This window comes from Trachurus japonicus, chromosome 6, assembly GCF_045865225.1.
Source record: "Trachurus japonicus isolate A0001 chromosome 6, Traja_1.0".
NCBI classification, from domain to species: domain Eukaryota; kingdom Metazoa; phylum Chordata; class Actinopteri; order Carangiformes; family Carangidae; genus Trachurus; species Trachurus japonicus.
Genome location: NC_140912.1, coordinates 36,701,562 through 36,724,218, shown reverse-complemented (window position 1 = coordinate 36,724,218; position 22,657 = coordinate 36,701,562). Strand labels below are relative to the sequence as shown.

General features: G+C 42.3%; 1 protein-coding gene across 1 annotated transcript in view; it reads left to right on the top strand.

Moving 5' to 3' along the window:
* The window catches only part of LOC146986611 (integrin alpha-11-like), a 44,007-nt gene that overhangs the window by 743 nt on the left and 20,607 nt on the right, over positions 1 to 22,657 (top strand). Inside the window, exons 2-13 of the mRNA XM_085780418.1 lie at positions 1,573 to 1,687; positions 2,523 to 2,614; positions 2,718 to 2,832; positions 3,558 to 3,685; positions 8,928 to 9,076; positions 11,739 to 11,883; positions 12,579 to 12,744; positions 14,251 to 14,321; positions 17,080 to 17,224; positions 18,892 to 19,040; positions 20,025 to 20,168; positions 21,394 to 21,594. Of these exons, the coding sequence (XP_085636544.1) occupies positions 1,573 to 1,687; positions 2,523 to 2,614; positions 2,718 to 2,832; positions 3,558 to 3,685; positions 8,928 to 9,076; positions 11,739 to 11,883; positions 12,579 to 12,744; positions 14,251 to 14,321; positions 17,080 to 17,224; positions 18,892 to 19,040; positions 20,025 to 20,168; positions 21,394 to 21,594 (1,620 nt within the window). The remainder of the gene's footprint in view (positions 1 to 1,572; positions 1,688 to 2,522; positions 2,615 to 2,717; positions 2,833 to 3,557; positions 3,686 to 8,927; positions 9,077 to 11,738; positions 11,884 to 12,578; positions 12,745 to 14,250; positions 14,322 to 17,079; positions 17,225 to 18,891; positions 19,041 to 20,024; positions 20,169 to 21,393; positions 21,595 to 22,657) is intronic.

Genomic DNA, 22,657 nt, shown 5'->3' with positions numbered 1-22,657 from the left:
GAAATAATTTTTGGATTATACAAGGAAGAAGATTATTTTTTGCTTTATACATGGTTAATGCAGTTTTAAATTTTACCAAGTCAAAAAATGTTAATGCAGATGCCTTCAAAAAAAGTGGCTTAGTGTGATCATGGAACCTAACATTAAAAACTGTTCTTATGGCTTGTAATATGTACAGAGGCAACAGGTTGGTTTTATACGCATTACCCCATCTTCCACACAGTAAATGAACAATATACTTAGAAATGTCAGCACAGACGTCACAGTGTGGAAGAATGTGGGCATATTGCATGTTCATATATCTATCAGTTTCTATTGCTAAAGAAAGGACACCGTACATTTGTTAAATATATATATAAACAATTTGTGTCAAAGGACTTTACATGGCATCATCACAACATCCTCTGACCTCTGACCCCCACATCCACTGAGGAAAAACTCCCAAGAAAAACCAGGAGAAACAAACCTCAGGGTGAGAGACAGAGGAGGGATCAGGATCAGAGATGTTGTTACAGACAAGAAAACTGTTTGCTTAAAGAAAAAGAAGAAAGGCCAGCAGCACTCGTGTCCTTCTCATTGTTTTTTATTGCAAACTGCGTCGGCGCTTAAGAAAACAGTTTACAACATGGAGATGGACGGGAATCCAGTCTGCAAAAAACTATTTTAGATTTACTAATTGTCAGTGTGTGTGTGTGTGTTCTTGTACTTACTACGTTGTGAGGACCGTCGAGAGTTTTTAACCAACAGAGTGAGGACATTGTTACCAAGTGAGGACATTTTGGCCGGTCCTCACTTTTTCAAAGCGCTGTTTGAAGGTTAAAGGGATAGTTCAACATTTAGTCAAATTTACCCATTGCCATAATCTCTATAGTCATAGCAGTAGGTTCATTACCTTTAATTGTCGGTGCAAGCTATTTTTAGAACGGCGGAGCAGAGCCATGAGCTGCTCAGAGCTACGCTACGGAGGCTCATTATGGGATTTCTTGGTTTCCCTCATCAAACTCATCAAATACACAATCCAACAACTCCACAACGCTCTGGTGGACAAGTTGTGAGGAGGGAAATACAGAGACTGTTGATGAAAAACTGTCCCTGAAGGCAACGTGCATCAGCGGTTTTGCATGAATTTCCCTCTACAACAACTCTGTGTGGTAACGTTGTGTTATTATCTCATAGCGTGGTGAATGTGCAGCTCACAACTTGTCCACCAGAGCGTTGTGGAGTTGTTGGATTGTGTATTTGATGAGTTTGATGAGGGAAACCAAGAAATCCCATGAGCCTCCGTAGCGTAGCTCTGAGCTACTCTGCTCCGCCGTTCTAAAAATAGCTTGCACCGAGAATTAAAGGTAACAAACCTACTGCTATGACTATAGGGGTTATGGCAATGGGCCAATTTGCGAAAATGTTGAACTATCCCTTTAAGACTTTAGGTTATAGTTAGGTTCAAATTAGGTTAAGAGTAATGGTTAAGGTTAGGGTACGGGGCTACAGAATACATTATGTCAATGAGTGTCCTCATAAAGATAGCATTACAAGCATGTGTGTGTGTGTGTGTGTGTGTGTGTGTGTGTGTTTAGGCTGCTGGTGGGAGCTCCCTTTGAGTCCACAGGGAAGCAGCAGACAGGAGACGTGTACAGGTGTCCACTGGACACCAGGACGTCCGTCAACTGCAGCCGCCTCCACCTGGGTGAGTCACAGCTATGACATCATCGTAACAAAGGGACAGGAAGTACTATATTTTTATATTTAAATGAATCATGTCAATCGCAACTGTATAGATATATATTTGAAGAGTTCATTTGCAAAAGCAGATAAGTGCAATTTTGAAAAAAAATTAGCTGAGGCTTTGTAATTATTCTTTGCATAGTGTTGTTTTCAATAAAACTTTATTTTTTTGAGATATTTCTGTTTTGTTACATCTCAAAGTCACTCAACTTTGGTTTGACTGGTATCACCTTATCTAAAGAAAAAAAAAAAAAAAAGAAGATTCTAGAATTTTTTAAAAACGGAGTTATCTACTTTTGCAAATTAACTCTTCATTTTTATATTTCAATGAATCATGTTAATTCCAGCTATATAGATTATATATTTTTTTTTTACAATTCAAAGACTCATGTCCAACCCTGTAACTATGTAAATGTACTTTTTCTGTTATCTACTGGTCCTCCATCTTTTTGGACTTGTTAATGTTTGTTAATTGTTGTATTGTTTTGGGGACTATCTCAAAGGAGGTTAAATCGAAAGCAACTGGACTTAGTTATTTGTCCAGTTGCTTTCGATTTAACCTCCTTTGAGATACTATGACCTGGACAAATGAGAATATGCACAGGCTTTTGGGGACTACGGATGTAATGTAGCACCAGTGCTAAATCAGGTGTATTTACTGTGGGTACTCTAGCACTCACTGTCCATTAATATGCATTGTCCCGACCAAATAAACAAATAAAGTCAAGTAAAGTAAAGGTTCCTTTTACCAAAATAAAAGCATTAAATTGAACTCCTGTCTGTCTGTCCGTTACCAGGGAAACTGTCTCTGGACAACGTCTCTGAGAGGAAGGACAAGATGAGACTGGGGATGTCGCTGACCTCCAATCCCCGAGACAACAGCTTTGTGGTGAGTGAGAGAGAGACTGGAGGAGAGGAAACGGCCGCCATGTTGGCTCTCAGTGGTCTCCTTTAACATGTGTGTGTGTGTGTGTGTGTGTGTGTGTCCTCAGACCTGTGGGCCTCTCTGGTCTCATGAGTGTGGAAGCTCCTTGTACAGCACCGGGATCTGCTCCAGGGTCAGCAGGAACTTCAGACCGTCACACACCATCGCCCCGGCCCTGCAGAGTAACTCTCACACACACACACACACACACACACACACACAAACCATATTCAGTTAAATAAAATGTACATTTATATAAGTTTAAACAAAACAATTGAGTACATGAAAACACAATAACCGTATTCAGTCACTCTTAAACTTGGCTAAACTGCATTTTGTTGCATCAAAAAGTGAATATTGAAGGATGATGTAATGGCTTTAACTACAGACACTAAATGCACACTGGAGCGTAGAGAAACATGGGTAACACTTTATAATAAATACACACTATTAAGCATTAGTGAAGCATTAAATATTGAATTCATCATTCATAACACACAAATACTCATTAGTATGTAGTTTATAAACACAGTTAAAAATGTTTTACTCATAGGGTTAGGGTTAAGCACTAACTGTATTTATAAACTATCTAAAATGGACCATTAACAAGTGGTAACGTAGATTCATCCACATTAACGTGAGACTTTTTTATAACCAAATAGAAACTCCTCGTTGTCCCTTTAATTCCAGATAAACAGCTTTTTTCCGACTAGTTGGTGGACTGTAAAAAAAAGCGTGTAATGTACAACACATAAATGAGAATATTATTATTTTGTGACGGGACTTCTTGAGTCAAGTAACGGGGGAAACCGTAACTTTTTGGATTACTCATTACTGAAAAAAGTAACGCTGTTTATTTCATATATTATATTTATATTATTCCCACTGTTCCTCGTCCGTGCTCCAGGGTGTGAGACGTTCATGGACATCGTGATCGTTCTGGACGGCTCTAACTCCATCTACCCGTGGTACGAGGTGCAGGACTTCCTCATCAACATCCTGCACAAGTTCTACATCGGCCCAGGTCAGACGCAGGTCGGTCCCCAACATCTGGAAACATCTGCTGCTCTAAATGTTTCCTCCTCCTCTTCCTCCTTCAGCTTCACAGTTTCTTTGTTTGTTGTTCAGTTGTGTTTTCTTTTTTTTATTGGTGAAGTGATAGACAAGGTGACATGAAGGACAAATACGTTATAAACACATATAACCACACAAACATACAAACAATCGACATAAGTACAGACAACAACAGGAAATGACATGAATGTAGTGTTAAGTGTGTGTGTGTGTGTGTGGATGTGGATGAGAGGTAAGTGGAGTGCTATTACTTGTATACAATATGGTATAGAATACGGTAATAGTGAAAATAATAATAATAAAGAAAACTAGAAAAATTCCTCTGGGGAAATTTTGAATGGGCCACGGGAGCTACTGCCGGTTGTGCCATCTCTCTCAACATGGGAATCAAACCCACGATCTTAAGGTCAAGACAGAGCTGATCAGACAGACACATGATCATCTTTCTATAAGCACTGATATGGAGGAGCTGTAACCACATTAGGTTACCTGTGTGTGTGTGTGTGTGTGTGTGTTAGTTAGTTAGTAGCTGCATCCTGTGTCAGTCTGATTTAGCTGTGTCTGTGTTTATAAACATTTAAACGAGCGCCAGGTGGATTGTTTATGAAGTTAACGAGCTCTGGCCTGAGGATCAAAGAGGTTACCACGGCGATAGGGGCCCCCGCAGGCTGAGACAGACAGAAACGTGGAGAAAAAGAGCCATTTTCTGCCTCTGCACCGGTCTCGCATTTAGGCTTAGGGTGAGAAAACGGTAACTCCTATCAGAACAAAACACAGATCAACGTTGCTCTAAGGACTTACTGAAAATTTGGTACGATTTGGTGTTTCTACAGTAAATATTTTGGCGACGCTGGCAGTTTTAAAACATCAGGCCGTTCTGCTTCTCTCAGAAAATATTTGTATTGGAGTCAATGAGGAGCAGAGACAGACGTGGCCGCACTTAGAGGCTCAGAGTTTAAATTCTGTAAGTCTCTCTGATATTTTGAGCACATGATGAGAGACAGAACAAGTTTGTCTTACAAATTCTGAAAAAATCATGTGTGTAGAGTGTAAATTGTGGCCGGGCCGAGTGTGGAAAGAGAAAAAATCTGGAGTTTTTCTGGCATCTCTCCCACTCTAACCGATGATGTCACCCACTCTGACACGAACATTCCGTCCAATACACACCCATTATAATCTCATAATTTCTCCAAAAATGATCATGGTCATTGATCAGGGATTGATCAAAAACTATATGACCTATCAAAACGTGGAGTAATACGACAATACACAAGACTTGTGTCTACTGTTTAAAGTTTAAATGGAGTCTCTAGGTGAAAGTATGCCTGAGCAGTAGACGTTTGTTAAACTCCAATGATTGGTCTTTTTCGCTCTTTTTTTTCCGCCCGTCCCATTGACTTCAATGCAAAATTTTGCGCCGTTTTTCGCGACTTATGTTGCGAAAAATTCGTAAACTGTTGAGAAAAGTAATAGCACAGCGATCCCGATCGAACCGCACGTTTTGATATATAATTTCGCCCGGGCACTGGTCCCTGCAGCTATTTCATAGCTGTTGGGACCAGTGCCCGGTGCGATTGCCCGTGGCCCTAATAAAATAAACAAATAATAATAATATTAGGGATAATGAATAGGTAATAAGAAAAAGGAGCAACACATATATATAATATTGGATTGGATTGTACGTTTTGGGCTCGGAGCCACTGCATAGGCCTACACAAGACAATACATACGAGACATCCATACAAAATACTTTCACACCTTTAACACGCATTCAAAACAGTGAAGGGTGCCTCCACTCTATTACAAATAGGTCAGTAAAAACAGTCTGTAGAACTGATCAAATCAGCAGCTCTTTAAGTTAAAGTGCTATATGCGCTAATAATGAAATAAGACTTTGAAAATAAAGGGATAAAAAAAACTGCTTCGGTGTCTTCAGCGTCTCATCCTCGTGTTTTGTGAAATTGCTGCGTCACGAGCTTCAGGTTTCTCAGGGAAATGTTTGAATTCTTTGGCAGGATTCTTAAAAAAAATGTTGCAGACTCGACCACAAACCCTGAGCTGCTGCTGTTAATGCTGCTGCTGCTGCTGCTGCTGCTGCCAAACAGGACAGAGGTCACGGCTCATGTGTTTTCACCCCTCCGTTCCCCTTCACGGCGGCCCACAACGACCTCTCGACCTCGTTAAATCCTCGACAAAAAAAAGAAAAAGTCTAAGAACCGCTTGTTTCCGTGGCCTGGCCGATGATGATGATGGTGTTGTGTTTGGACACAGAGCTCAGTGTCTCTCTCTCTGTCTCTCTCTGTGTGAGGCGTCCTCAGGAATCTGAGCTGTTTGTAGTTTCTGCTCCCGGTTCACAGGCTGGAAAAACACAGCTTCTGTCCCGGGAAAACAACTAAACCGTCTGTGTTAATTCATGGAAACTCTGGAAGGAACAGGCAGTTAGTCCAACAGGCAGCTGGAGAAAGTGTAAAGATCAGACCTATGAACTACAGACATTCAAGGGATAGTTCAACATTTTTTGTCAAATTGGCCCATTGCCATAATCCCTATAGTCATCATAGCAGTAGGTTTGTTACCTTTAATTGTCGGTGCAAGCTGTTTTTAGAACGGCGGAGCAGAGCCGTGAGCTGCTCAGAGCTATGCTACAGAGGCTCATTATACATACAATACAATACAATACAATACATATTTATTTATATAGCACATTTAAAAATACAACCCAGGTTGACCAAAGTGCTGTACAATAAACACACAAGCAAACTAGTGGCAATACAACTAGATGGAACAGGTAATGTAGTTACAATAAAAGCATGCAATAAAACAATAAAACAAGAGTGGAGACATATAAAACTAAAATGCCAAGGAAAAGAGATGAGTTTTTAAAAGAGATTTAAAGTGCTCGAGTGTTTGTGCAGTCCTAATATGCAGAGGTAGGCTGTTCCACAATGTCGGGGCCACCACAGAGAATGCCCTGTCTCCTCTCGTTTTTAGTTTTGCTCTCGGTATGGTTAAGAGCAACTGATTAGCAGACCTTAGTGCTCGGGGGGCATGGTGAGGAACAAGAAGGTCAGACAGGTAGGACGGTGCCAGGCCATTCAGGCACTTAAAAACAATAAGTACAATTTTAAAATTAATTCTAGAAGAGACAGGTAGCCAGTGTAAAGTGCGGAGAATTGGGGTAATGTGATGGTGACGCTTTGTCCCTGTCAGTAGGCGCGCTGCAGCGTTTTGCACAACCTGCAATCTGCGTATTAAAAACAAATCGATGCCAGCATACAGGGAATTGCAATAGTCTAAACGAGAGGTGATAAAAGCATGGATAACTGTATTAAGATCCTTACGTGGAAGATATGCTTTTGTCTTTGCGAGCATTATGGGATTTCTTAATTGGTTTCCCTCATCAAACTCATCAAATACACAATCCAACAACTCCACAACGCTCTGGTGGACAAGTTGTGAGCTGCACATTCACCACGCTATGAGATAATAACACAACGTTACCACACAGAGTTGTTTTAGAGGGAAATTCATGCAAAACCGCTGATGCGCGTTGCCTTCAGGGACAGTTTTTCATCAACAGTCTCTGTATTTCCCTCTAAAACAAATCTGTGTGGTAACGTTGTGTTATTATCTCATAGCGTGGTGAATGTGCAGCTCACAACTTGTCCACCAGAGCGTTGTGGAGTTGTTGGATTGTGTATTTGATGAGTTTGACCAAGAAATCCCATAATGAGCCTCCGTAGCGTAGCTCTGAGCAGCTCACGGCTCTGCTCCGCCGTTCTAAAAACAGCTTGCACCGACAATTAAAGGTAACGAACCTACTGCTATGACTATAGGGATTATGGCAATGGGCCAATTTGACAAAATGTTGAACTATCCCTTTAACAGGATGTAGAGTCCAGTCAGGACTGTGTTTGGTCTGAACTTGTGTCTCATCATCTTTATTTATTCATCTAAACTCTCCGTTTGCTGAGGGGATAACAAACAAGCAAAACAAACAAGAATCAGAACGAGACATTACAGATTTCACCATGAAACTTCCCAAGTTTATCACTCACATTACAACTTCTGTCAAAATGTATGTTTAAATATGTAAATGAGGCAATATCTAATTAAATATGCGCTAATTCGCATACATTTCCAGAACAGAAACCTGAACAATTGATAAAGCTAAAGCTAAAGCTATAAAGTTTTTCCAGAGGAGGATTGTGGATATCTCTTTTCATCACTCTGTAAATGAGAAAATACTGTCACCAGCCCTAAAAAACATCTATGTCTCCATGTTTTTAGTAATAAAATGTTGTATAAATGAGGCTGTGAATGATATATCAACAATCCCCTCTGTAAAAACCTTCAGAATATAGAAAGGGATCAAAGTGGAAGGTTTGGTGTCTGGAAGTGCTGCTGAAGTGGAGATTTCTAGAGAGGAGTCTGAGTCTGAAAAACTCTTTCTGAGAAAACGGCCTTTAAAGGCTTAGACTGTAAAACTACAGAGATTGTTACTGTCAATCCTACTTTTATGATTTGTTGCTGATACACTGCAAAAACTCAATATCTTACCAAGAATATTTGTCTTAGTCAAAATGTCATTTCTAGTCAAAACAAATCTCATTCTACTTAAGATAAGACTCATCACATTAAAAGCAGCTTGTTTTTAGACACTTTTTACTTCTTTCAAGCAGATTTTCACTTGAAATAAGTAGAAAAATCTGACAGTGGAGTAAGTTTTTCTTTCTTACAGTATTACAAACACAAAAAACTTGCTTTCACTGGCAGATTTTTCTACTTATTTCAAGTGAAAATTTGTTTGAAACAAGTGAAAATGATCTAAAAACAAGTTCATTTTTAGGTGATGAGTCTTATTTTAAGTGGAAAGAGATTAGTTTTGACTAGAAATGAGACAAATATTCTTGAAAATATTTTGAGTTTTTGCAGTGTACAAAGGAAAAGACCATTTATGTTAATTTACACAGTGTTGGTGGTGGTGTTATTGGTGGCAGTGTTAGTGTTGGTGGTGGTGCCTTCAGGTGCTGTGGTGTGTTGTGTTCAGGTGTTAGTGTTGGTGGTGGTGCCTTCAGGTGCTGTGGTGTGTTGTGTTCAGGTGTTGGTGTTGGTGGTGGTGCCTTCAGGTGCTGTGGTGTGTTGTGTTCAGGTGTTAGTGTTGGTGGTGGTGCCTTCAGGTGCTGTGGTGTGTTGTGTTCAGGTGGGCGTGGTCCAGTACGGCTCCTCCGTGGTCCATGAGTTCGGTCTGGGCGAGTACCAGACGGTGGAGGAGGTGGTGGAGGCGGCCAGAGGCATCGACCAGCGGGGCGGAGAGGAGACCAGGACGGCGCTGGGCATCAACGTGGGCCGGTACGACACACAACAACAACACAACACAACACAACACAACAACAACATAACACACTGACTACACACAACACTGGGCCTCATTCAGCATTATCTCCTTAAGTATTTTCTTGAATTCTTGAAGTCGTTCTTAAGAAATTTCTTAAAGGGATAGTTCAACATTTTGGCAAATTGGCCCATCACCATAATCCCTATAGTCATAGCAGTAGGTTCGTTACCTTTAATTGTCGGTGCAAGCTGTTTTTAGAACGGCGGAGCAGAGCCGTGAGCTGCTCAGAGCTACGCTACGGAGGCTGAGGGAATTTCTTGGTTTCCACTCATCAAACTCATCAAATGCAAAATGCCAAAACTCCAAAACGCTTTCGTGGACAAGTTGTGACCTGCACAATCACCATGCTATGAGATAATAATGGAACGTTACGAAATGGAGCTGTTTTCGAGGTAAATACAGGGTAAATACAGAGTCTGCTTGCTGAAAAACTGTCCCTGAACGCAACGCGCATCAGCGGTTTTGCATGAATTTCCCTCTAAAACAACTCCGTCTGGTAACGTTCCATTATTATCTCATAGCGTGGTGAATGTGCAGCTCACAACTTGTCCACGACAGCCTTTTGGAGTTGTTGGATTGTGTATTTGATGAGTTTGATGAGGGAAACCAAGAAATCCCATGAGCCTCCGTAGCGTAGCTCTGAGCAGCTCACAGCTCTGCTCCGCCGTTCTAAAAATAGCTTGCACCGACAATTAAAGGTAACGAACCTACTGCTGCTATGACTATAGGGATTATGGCAATGGGCCAATTTGCCAAAATGTTGAACTATCCCTTTAAGAAGTAAATTAAAAAGTAAGTTGAGACCATAATGATTTGTAAAACAATTAAAGGGATATTCCGGCGTAAGTTTAACCCGTGGTCCAACGCACCGTAACACCGAGTTAGACCCCCCCTCGAGAGATGAAGTCTGCTAACCGCTAGCTTCTCTAGTTGTAGCAACTTTAGCAATGACTGCACCATAACAAACAGCGCAGTCTATTGATCCACTATCCACCGATCAAAAAGCCACTTACAGCCACAAATAATGCTCAGAACAGCACCAAACTTCATCAACAGTACAAACAGGGTGCCAGCCCATAATACGAGGCATCAAACATCTGTTAGCTTAGCCTGGTTTCTATTGAAAAGAGACCAAAACAACTCACCCACTCTCCTCCAGTTATACGCTATGCAGCAACTTTCCATGTCCAGCATAGAGTCCAGGCACTGACAACACACGTCCGAGTCCGACTGGCAGCAAAAACATCTGGTTTCAGCACAAACATCTGGTTTCAGCACAAACATCTGGTTTCAGCGGCCACCGGCAGGCAGTGACCACCACAGGTCCCGCACATAGACTCCACCGGCAGATCTCCCTCTGTCCCTTTACTCCTCCATTTCCTTCAGCTTGTCTTCAGTAAACTCGGTCTCAAACTGATAGGGGCGCCCATCGAAATGAAACCAGTCGTTGTTGTTGTCAAACTGCATACCTTTTTCTCCACCAAGTCCTTCATTGCAATTGACTGATATTTCAGGGCTGTTTCTACACAATCAATCGTTATTACTTGGCGGCAATACTTCTCAACATTACTATGAAATTGACCGTTATTTCTAGGCTATTGCTAGACATTATGACGCAATTAATTGTTATTTCTTGGCTATTTCTTGACATTATCACATAATTGACCCTTTGTCAACTCCTGCCCTCCATGGTTACTGTTGCTATAGGTTGGACAAACAATGGTCACGGAAGGGTTAACTCCCATTGGAAACCATTGAAAATTAGGCAGATTTAAATTGCTTGTAAGGAGATTTTGAATTAACTTAGCCTATCTATCAGAAAAATGGTGTCTGTGATAGAAGACAGACGTGGCTAAAGAGCGATTGAACGGGCATTACACGACTTTTCTGAAAAATGGGGAAAAATCATTGTTTTGGTCACTCACTAGCTAGTAGCTAACGGCGCTAGCTAACGCTTAATCTCCGCTGATCTCCCGTTTCTCCTCGTAAAACTTCACAAAGTTCAAAAGACACTAGCAATGGTAACGTTACGTTTGCTAGATAACTTTGAAGGTTAAAGTAATATGTAGGCTATATGTTATATCTACATAGGCTAAGTATGTTTATTGATGTCTTGGGTTTGGGGAATGGGATAAAAATGACTCCAGGAATACGTCCAGATATCGTGAGTCGCTGTTGCAGGAACCTCAGGCACATTTTAACCATATTGAAAAATCATAAAGTAGTTTTTGCCAAAAATTTGCTGTCTACTCTGGTTTAGGGTTTCATCCCAGGGTTGTCCAACCTTAGAACGTTGCGCAACAGATGACACAGGGAGAAGCGCTCTGATTGGTGGATCAGCAGACCAATCAGAAGGCCAACAAAGGGTCAATTAGACAAAAGGGTTACCGAAAATTATTCTAATTCATATTCATAATATTAAACAGCTGCAGAACAGAAGAAAAATACAATAATCAATTATTTTGCACAAGTGTCAGCTCTCAAATGACACAATCTTCGAAAAAAAACTGTGCAAGTGGGACTCACGGTTCGTGAACGAGGCCTAATGTCTGTCTGTCTGTTTGTGTGTTTGTTTGTGTCTGTTTGTGTGTCTGTTTGTGTGTCTTCTCTGAGCAGCTCGGAGGCGTTCAAGCGCGGCGGTCGTCCCGGCGCTCAGAAGGTGATGATCGTGATCACAGACGGAGAATCTCACGACAGCCCTCAGCTGGTGCAGGCGGTGGGAGACAGCGAGAGAGACAACATCACCATGTACGCCATCGCTGTGAGTCTGAGTCCCTTCACCACAAACCGCTCTGCTGCACCTCCTCCTTCTCCTCCTCTCAGAGTTTTAAAGGGATAGTTCACCCAAAATTCAAATTTCACTCATTATCTACTCCCCCTCATGTGGACTAAGGGCTGTGAGAAGTTTCAGAGTCCTCCGTGGCTTCTCTGAGTTACAGGGGGTCTCGGCGTAGCAGTGCATGTCCATATGACGGTTGCAAATGGATACCAACTGTCTTCGTAACAAAAAGACACACCAAAAAACATCCAAATACCTCCATGCTGCTCGTATGTAATGTCCCTCTTGTATGAGAAATTGCGAGATTTGCACTGACACAGGCAAAGCAGTGAACTGAGACACTGGGAGCTTCTGCTACAAAACAAGCTTGAAATATAGACTTATTCATTTTTTTCTGAACAATTTCTCATGTCGGGGCTTCGATACAAGAGGGACATTACAGACGAGCAGCATGGAGGTATTGGGATGTTTTTTGGTGTGTCTTTTTGGACAAAGAAAGTTGGTATCCATTGACAACCATTATATGGACAAATACTGCTGCACGGACCCCCGCTGTAACTCAGAGAAGGAACGGAGGACTCTGAAACTTCTCCCAGCTCATGAGGGTGAGTAGATAATGAGTGAAATTTGAATTTTGGGTGAACTATCCCTTTAATCTCCTCCTCCTCCTGCTGCAGGTCCTGGGTTATTACAACCGTCGAGGGATCAACCCCGAAGCTTTTCTCAAAGAAATCAAGTTCATCGCCAGCGACCCCGACGAGAAACACTTCTTCAACGTGACGGACGAGTCGGCGCTGAAGGACATCGTGGACGCTCTGGGGGAGAGGATCTTCTCTCTGGAAGGTCGGCCGCCATTTTGAAAACATATGCAGGGTTCTTACTGATCCTTAAAAAGTCTTAAAAGGCTTTGAATTCATTAATCTAAAAACAAGGCCTTAATTGGCATTAAAATGTCTTAAATCAATTTTTCAAAAGTCTTAAAAATGTTAACACTTGGTAAGTGGTATTTTATGGTTGTAATTAGTCTCAAATCTCTAAATATTTGGTAACATTTCGACATAGAGAAGTTTTAGTGGCGGCCGTCAACGCTAAATTTCTCACCGCCACCAGCTCCCGAGTCAGTGTTTTTTTTTTTTTTTCTGACTTTTTATGCATTTATTTTGAAAGGACAGCTGGAAAGAGACACAATCCAATGTTCATGTAGCAGTCACTTTACCTTGGATCACATAGGAAAGTGGGTAAAATTGTCCCTAACCCTATGTAATTGATGTGGTGTTTTTCTTTCTTTTTTCTGCATTTGTGTTTATTATGAAGTCTGTCATAAATTTCATTTCAAGTGGCTTTAAAAAAGTCTTAAAAAGTCTTAAATTTAACTTGGCTTAAGCTGTAGGAACCCTGATATGTCTTCTTTCTTTTTTTAATATAAACTCACATCAGCAACATTTAAAACGTTTGGTTTAATGTTAAAACTTCAACATTGTCAAAAAACAAAAACAATCAAATAATGAACACTGATCTAAAACAGGTTATTTCCTCTTCGTCTGTCTTTTATTTTGAAGGGTTGATCCATGAGAATTGTAGTTTTCCATCTCCTCTCTGGAGCTCCAGTAACAACAGGTCGGTGTCAGCCAATCAGGAGAGAGGAGGAGGCTCTGAGCCTCTCTTCTGATTGGCTGACTGTTTTCTAAAGTGATCCAATTAAAAAACAGAGCAGATTTTAGAATAAAACACTCAGGGAAACTAAATCCTGCAAGTTGTTGTTGGATGGATGGTGGGTCCAAGTGGTGAGGGGGCGGGGCTTAGTTGTGACATCACAAAGTGACAGGAAGTCCTGACGGCTGGTTTTAAGGCTCAGTTTCTGAATACAGGCTGTGTGCATTTCTCTGATACTTTCACAGTATTAATATAGAACCTAGAGCTGCTTTATAATCACACTACACATGGACATCTACCTTTATACTGTATGGAGCTTTAACACAAACATCTACCTTTATACTGTATGGAGCTTTAACACAAACATCTACCTTTATACTGTATGGAGCTTTAACACAAACATCTACCTTTATACTGTATGGAGCTTTAATACAAACATCTACCTTTATACTGTATGGAGCTTTAACACAAACATCTACCTTTATACTGGATGGAGCTTTAACACAAACATCTACCTTTATACTGTATGGAGCTTTAACACAAACATCTACCTTTATACTGTATGGAGCTTTAACACAAACATCTACCTTTATTCTGAAGGAGCTTTAACACAAACATCTACCTTTATACTGTATGGAGCTTTAACACAAACTCATTATTATTAATAATAATAACATCATTGTTGTTTCTCCACAGGAACCAGCAGTCAGGGTCGGGGCTTCGGTCTTCAGATGGCTCAGGCCGGTTTCTCCTCTCATCTGGTTAAAGTGAGTTTTTGCAGTAAAATCCTCCTTTTTAAAGGGATAGTTCAACATTTTGGCAAATTGGCCCATTGCCATAATCCCTATAGTCATAGCAGTAGGTTCGTTACGTTTAATTGTCGGTGCAAGCTACTTTTAGAACGGCGGAGCAGAGCTGTGAGCTGCTCAGAGCTACGCTACGGAGGCTCATTATGGGATTTCTTTGTTGGTTTCCCTCATCAAACTCATCAAATACACAATCCAACAACTCCACAACGCTCTGGTGGACAAGTTGTGACCTGCACATTCACCACGCTATGAGATAATAATGGAACGTTACGAAACGGAGCCGTTTTCGAGGTAAATACAGGGTAAATACAGAGACTGATGATGAAAAACTGTCCCTGAAGGCAACGTGCATCAGCGGTTTTGCATGAATTTCCCTCTAAAACAACTCTGTGTGGTAACGTTGTGTTGTTATCTCATAGCGTGGTGAATGTGCAGCTCACAACTTGTCCACCAGAGCGTTGTGGAGTTGTTGGATTGTGTATTTGATGAGTTTGATGAGGGAAACCAAAGAAATCCCATAATGAGCCTCCGTAGCGTAGCTCTGAGCAGCTCACGGCTCTGCTCCACCGTTCTAAAAATAGCTTGGACCCACAATTAAAGGTAACGAACCTACTGCTATGACTATAGGGATTATGGCAATGGGACAATTTACCAAAAAGTTGAACTTTCCCTTTAAAAACTGGACTCGTATGGTTTTTTGGGGTGTTTTATTTCCTGTGAGTGGCTTTAATCACAGCGACACCAGAACTTCACGCTGCTTCGTCAGATCCCTTCATCCTGGATGAGGAATGTCGTCCATGATGATGTTGATGATGATAATAATCTTCATCTTCACTGTTATTTGCAGAGATCAGGGAGTTTCAGTCCAGCAGCTCTGAGCTCTGTGTTTATGGATCCACACAGAAAAAAGATTAAATCCTCAAATGTCCAGTATCGTTCTGGTTCTGGTTCTGGTCCCGGAACAAGAAGCTTCTAGAAATATTTCTGTTGTTTCTCGTCCAGGGGAAAAGAAAAAAAAAGAAAAGAAAATCGTATTCCACTTGTTGAATTCCAGCGTTGAGAGTGAAAAGTCGGTGTCGTGGAAACTTTCTGTGTGTGTGTGTGTGTGTGTAACACAGAGCAGATGGTTTTACTGAGCACGGAGCTGCCAGAGGAACACACACACACACACACACACACACACACACACACTTGGATTCATTAACAATCATATGCAGATTTTTCCTCCGGTTAAAAAAACAAAACGACGTCTCACTCTGATGTGGAAAACAGAAACGGTGTCCGTCCTCGTCTCCTCCTCCTCTTGCTGCTGCACGATTGACCTTTGACCTTTGACCCTTTAACCTGTAGCCATGGTGACGGGCGGTCCGTGAGTGCGTGTGCAGCTCAGATTCTGCATCGTCGGTCGCCAACAGTTGTGTCACCGTCGTCCGCTCCACAGAGACGATGACTCACAGCTTTAATAACTTTCATATCTGGACTTTAACGAGTTTCATCTGAGTGTGTGTGTGTGTGTGTGTGTGTGTGTGTGTGTGTGTGTGACGGGTCCACGTGTCCGTCGGACTTGGACCCGGACCGGACCGGACCGGACCGGGCCAGGGGCATGATGGGAAACCTGAACTCATTGGACTTGAACTTTAATGAGCAGTGACGACATCTGGACTCAGAGTTTAAGACTTTGATTCTGTCTCCAAGTGGAACAACAACACACACACACACACACACACACACACAGGCAAAGTGCCGTGCTTTTTTTGCATATTTGTCACAATGACACGTTCAATGTCCGACCAAAACATTAGTATTTTCCACCGTTAGTTCATGATTTAACGTTTAGAAATGTGAACAATGTGACACATTCATGTAGCTGTCACATGTTACAGGTTATATACATATAAATATACATATACATCCTATGTTGATAGCGTACTATAAACAGTTTCCCAGATAAACTACATTACATTAACAAACTGGTTAATGAACTTGTTAATAAACTAGTTAATTAACAAACTGGTTAATGAACTTGTTAATAAACTGGTTAATTAACAAACTGGTTAATAAACTAGTTAATTAACAAACTGGTTAATGAATTTGTTAACAAACTGGTTAATAAACTAGTTCATTAACAAACTGGTTAATGAATTTGTTAACAAACTGGTTAATAAACTAGTTAATGAACAAACTGGTTAATGAACTTGTTAACAACCTAGTTAATTGACTGGTTAATAAACTGGTTAATGAACCGGTTAATTAACTGGTTAATTAACTGGTTAATGAACCGGTTACCCGCCTCAGCTTCAGTCCTCTGACCCGTCCTACTTCCTCTGGGCTCATTAGGACTCATCAGGGTCTTTAGTCCCTCGGTGTCGTCAGGTGGAGGAGAACACGGCAGTAAAACTGTGGGAACTGAGCTGCATGATGGGAAAACCATCTATGGTCGCCCCGGTAACCAACAGGACACGGGACCAAAACATCCCAGAAGTGTCGGCGTCTCTGTCCTCCACTCCTGTGACTGAAGGACAGACGACGTTTCACCTCTTTATGTTGAAGTATTAAAGTTATAAACACTGTGACCTCACCTCTGTGTCTCTGTGTTTGTGTGTGTGTGTGTGTGTGTGTCTGTGTGTGTATCTGTGTGTGTGTGTGTGTGTGTGTGTCTGTGTGTGTGTGTGTTGTGTGTGTGTGTGTGTGTGTGTGTGTGTGTGTGTGTGTGTAGGACGGCATCCTGCTCGGGGCCGTGGGCGCCTACGACTGGAACGGCGCCGTGCTGAAGGAAACCAAACACGGGAAGGTGGTTCCTCCTAAGTCCTCGTACAAAGACGAGTTTCCAGAGGAGCTGAAGAACCACGGAGCGTATCTAGGTAACCAACCAGCCAATCAGGGATCAATTATCGATTAGTTATTGATTAGTTGAAGCTATGGTGTGTATCTTCTGTCGCCCCCTAAAGGATTTCTGCGTTTTTACAACGACACGGCCGGCACCTATGGTCCGGTGTAACCCTCCCCTCCCCTGCGCCATGTTGGATTCTACTTGCCATATTTGGAGCGGTGCGGCCGTTAGCCAGCCGAGAACCCGCCCACTGGCCTCGAAGCAGCGGTCTCTGGACCTGTCACTCAACGTTTCCGCGCCCTAATTGGCCAGAGTTTTAGCCTAATAACAGTAAAACAGTAGAGTTAAAAAAAAATCCACCCCCCTCAGACTGTGTGTGGGGGTAGAAACTATCGGTTGAGACCAAAAAACGTTCTGACACCAGGCTTTTAACATGTTTACTGAGGATGTAAAGTGGGTGATTTTAAAGCAGATATCAGTGGAATGTTTTTGTTAATATAAGTCCTAAATAGTCCTATTTTCCGTCAGCAATCACTTACATGAAGTATTTCAGCCTAAACACGAGTCTCTCCGTCACTCTGCTCTGCTGTAACCCAAGGAGAAAATTTTCCTTGTGGGATACAAGTGTTATCCAATGAGGGGAGAGAACGGCATGAAGGGCTGTGTGTGCAGCCAAGGGATGCGCGTGAATGTGGTGACGTAGCACGAGGACCAATTGATGCCTGACAAGGGCGGGGGCTGCTAACTCATGGTGCGTTCAAGGAAACTCGTACTTTGTGTTTTTCCTTCCTGTGAAGTCATACCAGTTCGATCTGGTACGAGTTCACGGGTCGGAAGTTACGAGTGGCCGTTATAGGGAACTTTCACAGACAACAGGACGGTAAAAACACGAGCTACGGGTTACCTGGAACGCTACCAAGTCGTAGTTGTGACTTGAAGCTGTAACTTACGGTTTCAAAAGCCTGCCTTGAACACAGCATTAGCCGAAACGGCCGTGCCGCTGTTATCTGCTTTAACATGGGGGTCTATGGAGAATGCTGCTTTCTGACACCAGCCCCCAGAGGAAGAAGAGGGGATTGCAGTTTGTTGAACGCGGAAGTGAGCTTCACTTCTCAGACCCACAACTGCCCCCATTGATTCACACCTTGTAACTTACTGCTAACGATGTGGCTAACACCAGGCTGCTAACAGCTGTTGCTTCTAGCAGCAGTGGAGCGCTCTCCTCCCTCCTCTCTCCTCCCTCCTCCCTTCTCGTTGTCAGGTAAAACCGAGTAAAACACGTCGTTTCGGTCGTTTCCTGTCGGCCAGCGCGGGAAAGTCGCTCCAAGACACCAAATACAAAAAGAACAAAAAATGAAAAATACCACGAGGTGTTAGAGGAGCTGAACGGCTTCATCAGCGTTGTATCATCTCCTCTTGTAGTGGCTTGGGTGAAACGGATATTTACAAACATGTAGAAGTTACGCGCTATAGCTTTAAAGGGGAATCAGTGTGGGGAAATGTACGGTGGCCCTGAGGGGTCCCTCGCCTTATTTTGTCCCCAGAAACACTTCATCATCAGGTTTTCTGTGAATTGTTCATCCTCTCACGGATGTTTAGATTTTTCTCTACAAGTTTGACATTTGACCTGATGGTGGCGCCAACACTGTTGTACAGTTGTCATGACGACCAGTCTCCGTCTCCATCCTTGTCTCCTAGGTTACTCGGTGGGCTCCCTCATCTCCTCCCGCGGCTCTCAGCTCTACGTGGCCGGAGCTCCGAGGTTCAACCACACGGGGAAAGTCATCGTCTTCACGCTGAAGAACAACGGGAACCTGACCATCCTGCAAGGGCTGCTGGGAGAGCAGGTAACACACACACACACACACACACACACACAGAGGACGCAGGTGAAGCAGGTGAAAGGGGGCGTGGCCTCAATCAATCAATATAAACTTTATTGTCCCCGGAGGAAAATTTGTCTTGGACAGTCAATGCCTGCATTCCATAAAGACTCAAGACAGAGATAACAGTACATTTAAATGACATAACACATTTTTCCATTCACACAAAATTAAGAGACCACTCCCAAAATGATCAGTGCCTCTAGTTTTACTATTTATAGGTATGTGTTTGAGTAAAATGAAATTACATTTTTTTTGTTTTATTCTATCAACTACCGACAACATTTCTCCCAAAATTGAAAAAAAATATTGTCATTTAGAGCTTTTATTGGCTAAAAATGACTAAACTAGTCTAAATAACAAAAATATCAAGTCTTTTCAGACCTTGAATAATAATAATAATGCAAAGAAAACATGTTGATATTTATTCCTAAACAACACAGCAAGAATATTTGAACTCAGGAAGAGTTTATAAACCAGTTTTAGTGGGATAATGTTGATGTTTAATCCCAGCAGTGGTTTTTATATAAAACCAGATGTGGTTCAGGTGATTGATGACCTCATCAGTGTCTTATTAAGTAGAATGAGTTGTGTTTGTGTTGGTGTTTAATAAAGAAAAGGAAAGAACGGCTGTCATACATGTAGAGATGCTTTTAAGAAACATTTGTGAAAGTGCTCTCTTAATTTTTTCCAGTATATATAGAGAGAGAGATATTGCACAGCCCTTGTTGCCTTGTGGTTGCAACCAAGAAAGAAAAGAAGTAAAACTACAATAGATATGGTGGATAAATAGGTACTGATAAGAATCTATAAAGTGCAGAGTTTCTTGGAGACTAAAAGATCCTAAGACCCGTAGATCAATAATTAAAAACAAAAAAAGCCCTAAAAAGAATAAAAGAATAAAACCCATGTAAGATCTAGCAGGTGAATCTTGGTTGTGTCTCTCAGATCGGCTCGTACTTCGGCAGTGAGTTGTTGTCGATGGACGTGGACGGAGACGGACAGACGGACGTCCTCCTGGTGGCGGCGCCCATGTACTACAGCCAGGGCCGCGAGAGGGGGAGGGTCTACATCTACTCTGTCACCCCACAGGTACACAACCAGTGTTAGACCCTAAGTACTTTAATTGCAGTAGAAGACTCTCTGCACTCCTCCCGTTAGCAACGCCAGCCCATAATAGCCCTGCCCAGAGATTTACAACATACAGTGTTGTGAACAGACCCAAAGAAACGGCCTATTTTCACGGCCTAAAAGAGGTTTTACCTGAAAAAAAATACACAGTTCCATTGTTCACTATAATATAATTTTTTCCAGCCCCTCAAAGTGCAGGAAAAACACAGTTTTTATTTGGACCTAACCAACTGCTGATCGGCGGGCGCTAACCCTGGGCGGAGGGATACGTGAGTTGGTTAGGTCCAAATAAAAACTTTATAATATAATTTTCCTGTAACAATGGAACTGTGTATTTTCTTTTCAGGTAAAACCTCTTTTAGGCCGTGAAAATAGGCCGTTTCTTTGGGTCCGTTCACAACACTGTATGTTGTAAATCTCTGGGCAGGGCTATTATGGGCTGGCGTTGCTAACGGGAGGAGTGCAGAGAGTCTTCTACTGCAATTAAAGTACTTAGGGGCTATTTGGAGATCATACAACCCCACTTTAAAAAAAATGATACTATCCCTTTAAACGGTGAAACTGAATGTTGTCTGGTTCCGTTCTTTCTGCTCTGTGTCGATGTAAGTGCCTAGCGAACGTTTCTTCACTTGCAAACGCTTGAATGAAAGAGTCAAATCTACGAGCAACTACTGAGCTGATCAGACCACAGATCTGATCTGGGATCAGTCGCAGGATGTTTGGATTTTTTACAGTTCTCAACGGGCCTGAACATTAAAATCCGACCGAACCTGCTGGTGTTGAAGTCACTAGCATTGATTCCCGGCCTGAACTCGGTCAGACTCTGACAAAAAAAAGAGAGGAAAAATGATCCGTGTCACATGTGAACAGTTCAAACCTGAAAGACTCATTCAGAAAACCCACCTTGATGCGTGTAAAGTTTTAGAAAGAAGACTCCAATGCAATTTGTGACTCTTACACACTTTTAGTTAGCTTTTCAAAACACAAGAATACAGCTTAACTCTTATGCAAAAACCCGTGTTACACTCCCATGCTATCCGTCTTTCTCTGAACCTTGTTTTTCTCTATTTCTGGCTTAACCAACAACATAATAACTGAAGAGCGCCTCCTTCTGACCGAACTACAACATTGCATGCACAACAACATTACAACGCTAAACTAAACTGAAGCGTCTTGTCCGTTGCAGGCCTCTCTGGTCCAGCAGGGGGCGCTGCAGTCCGACTGCTCCCAGAACTCCCGTCTGGGCTCGGCTCTGAGCCAGATCCCCGACATGAACGGAGACGGCTTCAGGGAGCTGGTGGTGGGAGCGCCGCTGGAGGACGACCACCAGGGGGCGGTCTACGTCTTCTACGGCCGAGAACGGAGCGTCGAGACGCAGCACAGACAGGTCAGGCTCGGCCCGGGAAGGTCAGAGTTAAAGGGACATAACTCTGTAAGTTTAACCCCTGGTGTAACGCACCTTCAGACCCAGTCGAACCCCCCCCAGAGATCAACCACAAACTTCTCTAGTTGTAGCGACTTCAGCACAGACAGCCAGATAGAAACACACTGCTGTCTATGGAGCCACCAGCCAACCTCCATCAAAACGCCGCTCAGAGCCACAAATGTGACCTGATCCAGCAAAATGAGTCGCAGTGACTCAAATCTCAAAATGACACCCTAGTCAAAAAACCCTAGTCAAAGGCCTACATGGGATAGTCTTTACTGTAAGATATGGTGATTTTAATTATACTGCTTTCGATTGAAAACCTGAGAAAATTGCGTTCAAACAATTTAGAACGTCTCTGGTTTAAAACCTTCCATGAATCTGGCATCTGTTCTGTACCATGTGATTACACCATATGATTACACGTACCTTGTAGAGGCACCATTCAATGACCCTCTGAAGGCAGAATGGAACTATTCAGATGCTGTTTACAGCTCGTCTCTATCATAAACGGTTCAGAAGATATTTCATGTTCAAGAGTTAGCATGCTACTACGTTCGGTTTAGCATCGATGCTACGCTTGGTTTAGCATCGCTGCTACCGCTCAGCTTAGCATCTGGTCCCGTACTACGTGATGACACGTGGCTACCCTTGTTGTCATAAATGCACCATTCAAGGACCCTCGGAAAGCGGAGAATCTCAGGATTCAGATGCAGTTTACAGCTCGTCCCTGTCAGGTTCAGAAGTTATTTAGCCTAATGTTGTGCTCCTCTCTAGAGGGTTGAAAGTTGTAAGTCAACTTTAATCGTCATTTACGTGCCTTTCCTCAATTATTATAAACTACATCAACAGTACAAACAGGGTCCCATCCCATAATACGAGGCATCAAACACCTGCTAACTTTGACTGGTTTCTATTGAAAAGAAACCAAAACACAACTCACCCACTCTCTTCCAGCTGCTTCCTACTGATGCAGAAGGCCAGACGAGTCGATCACCGAGTGCAGTAGAAAAGTAAAGAGTCC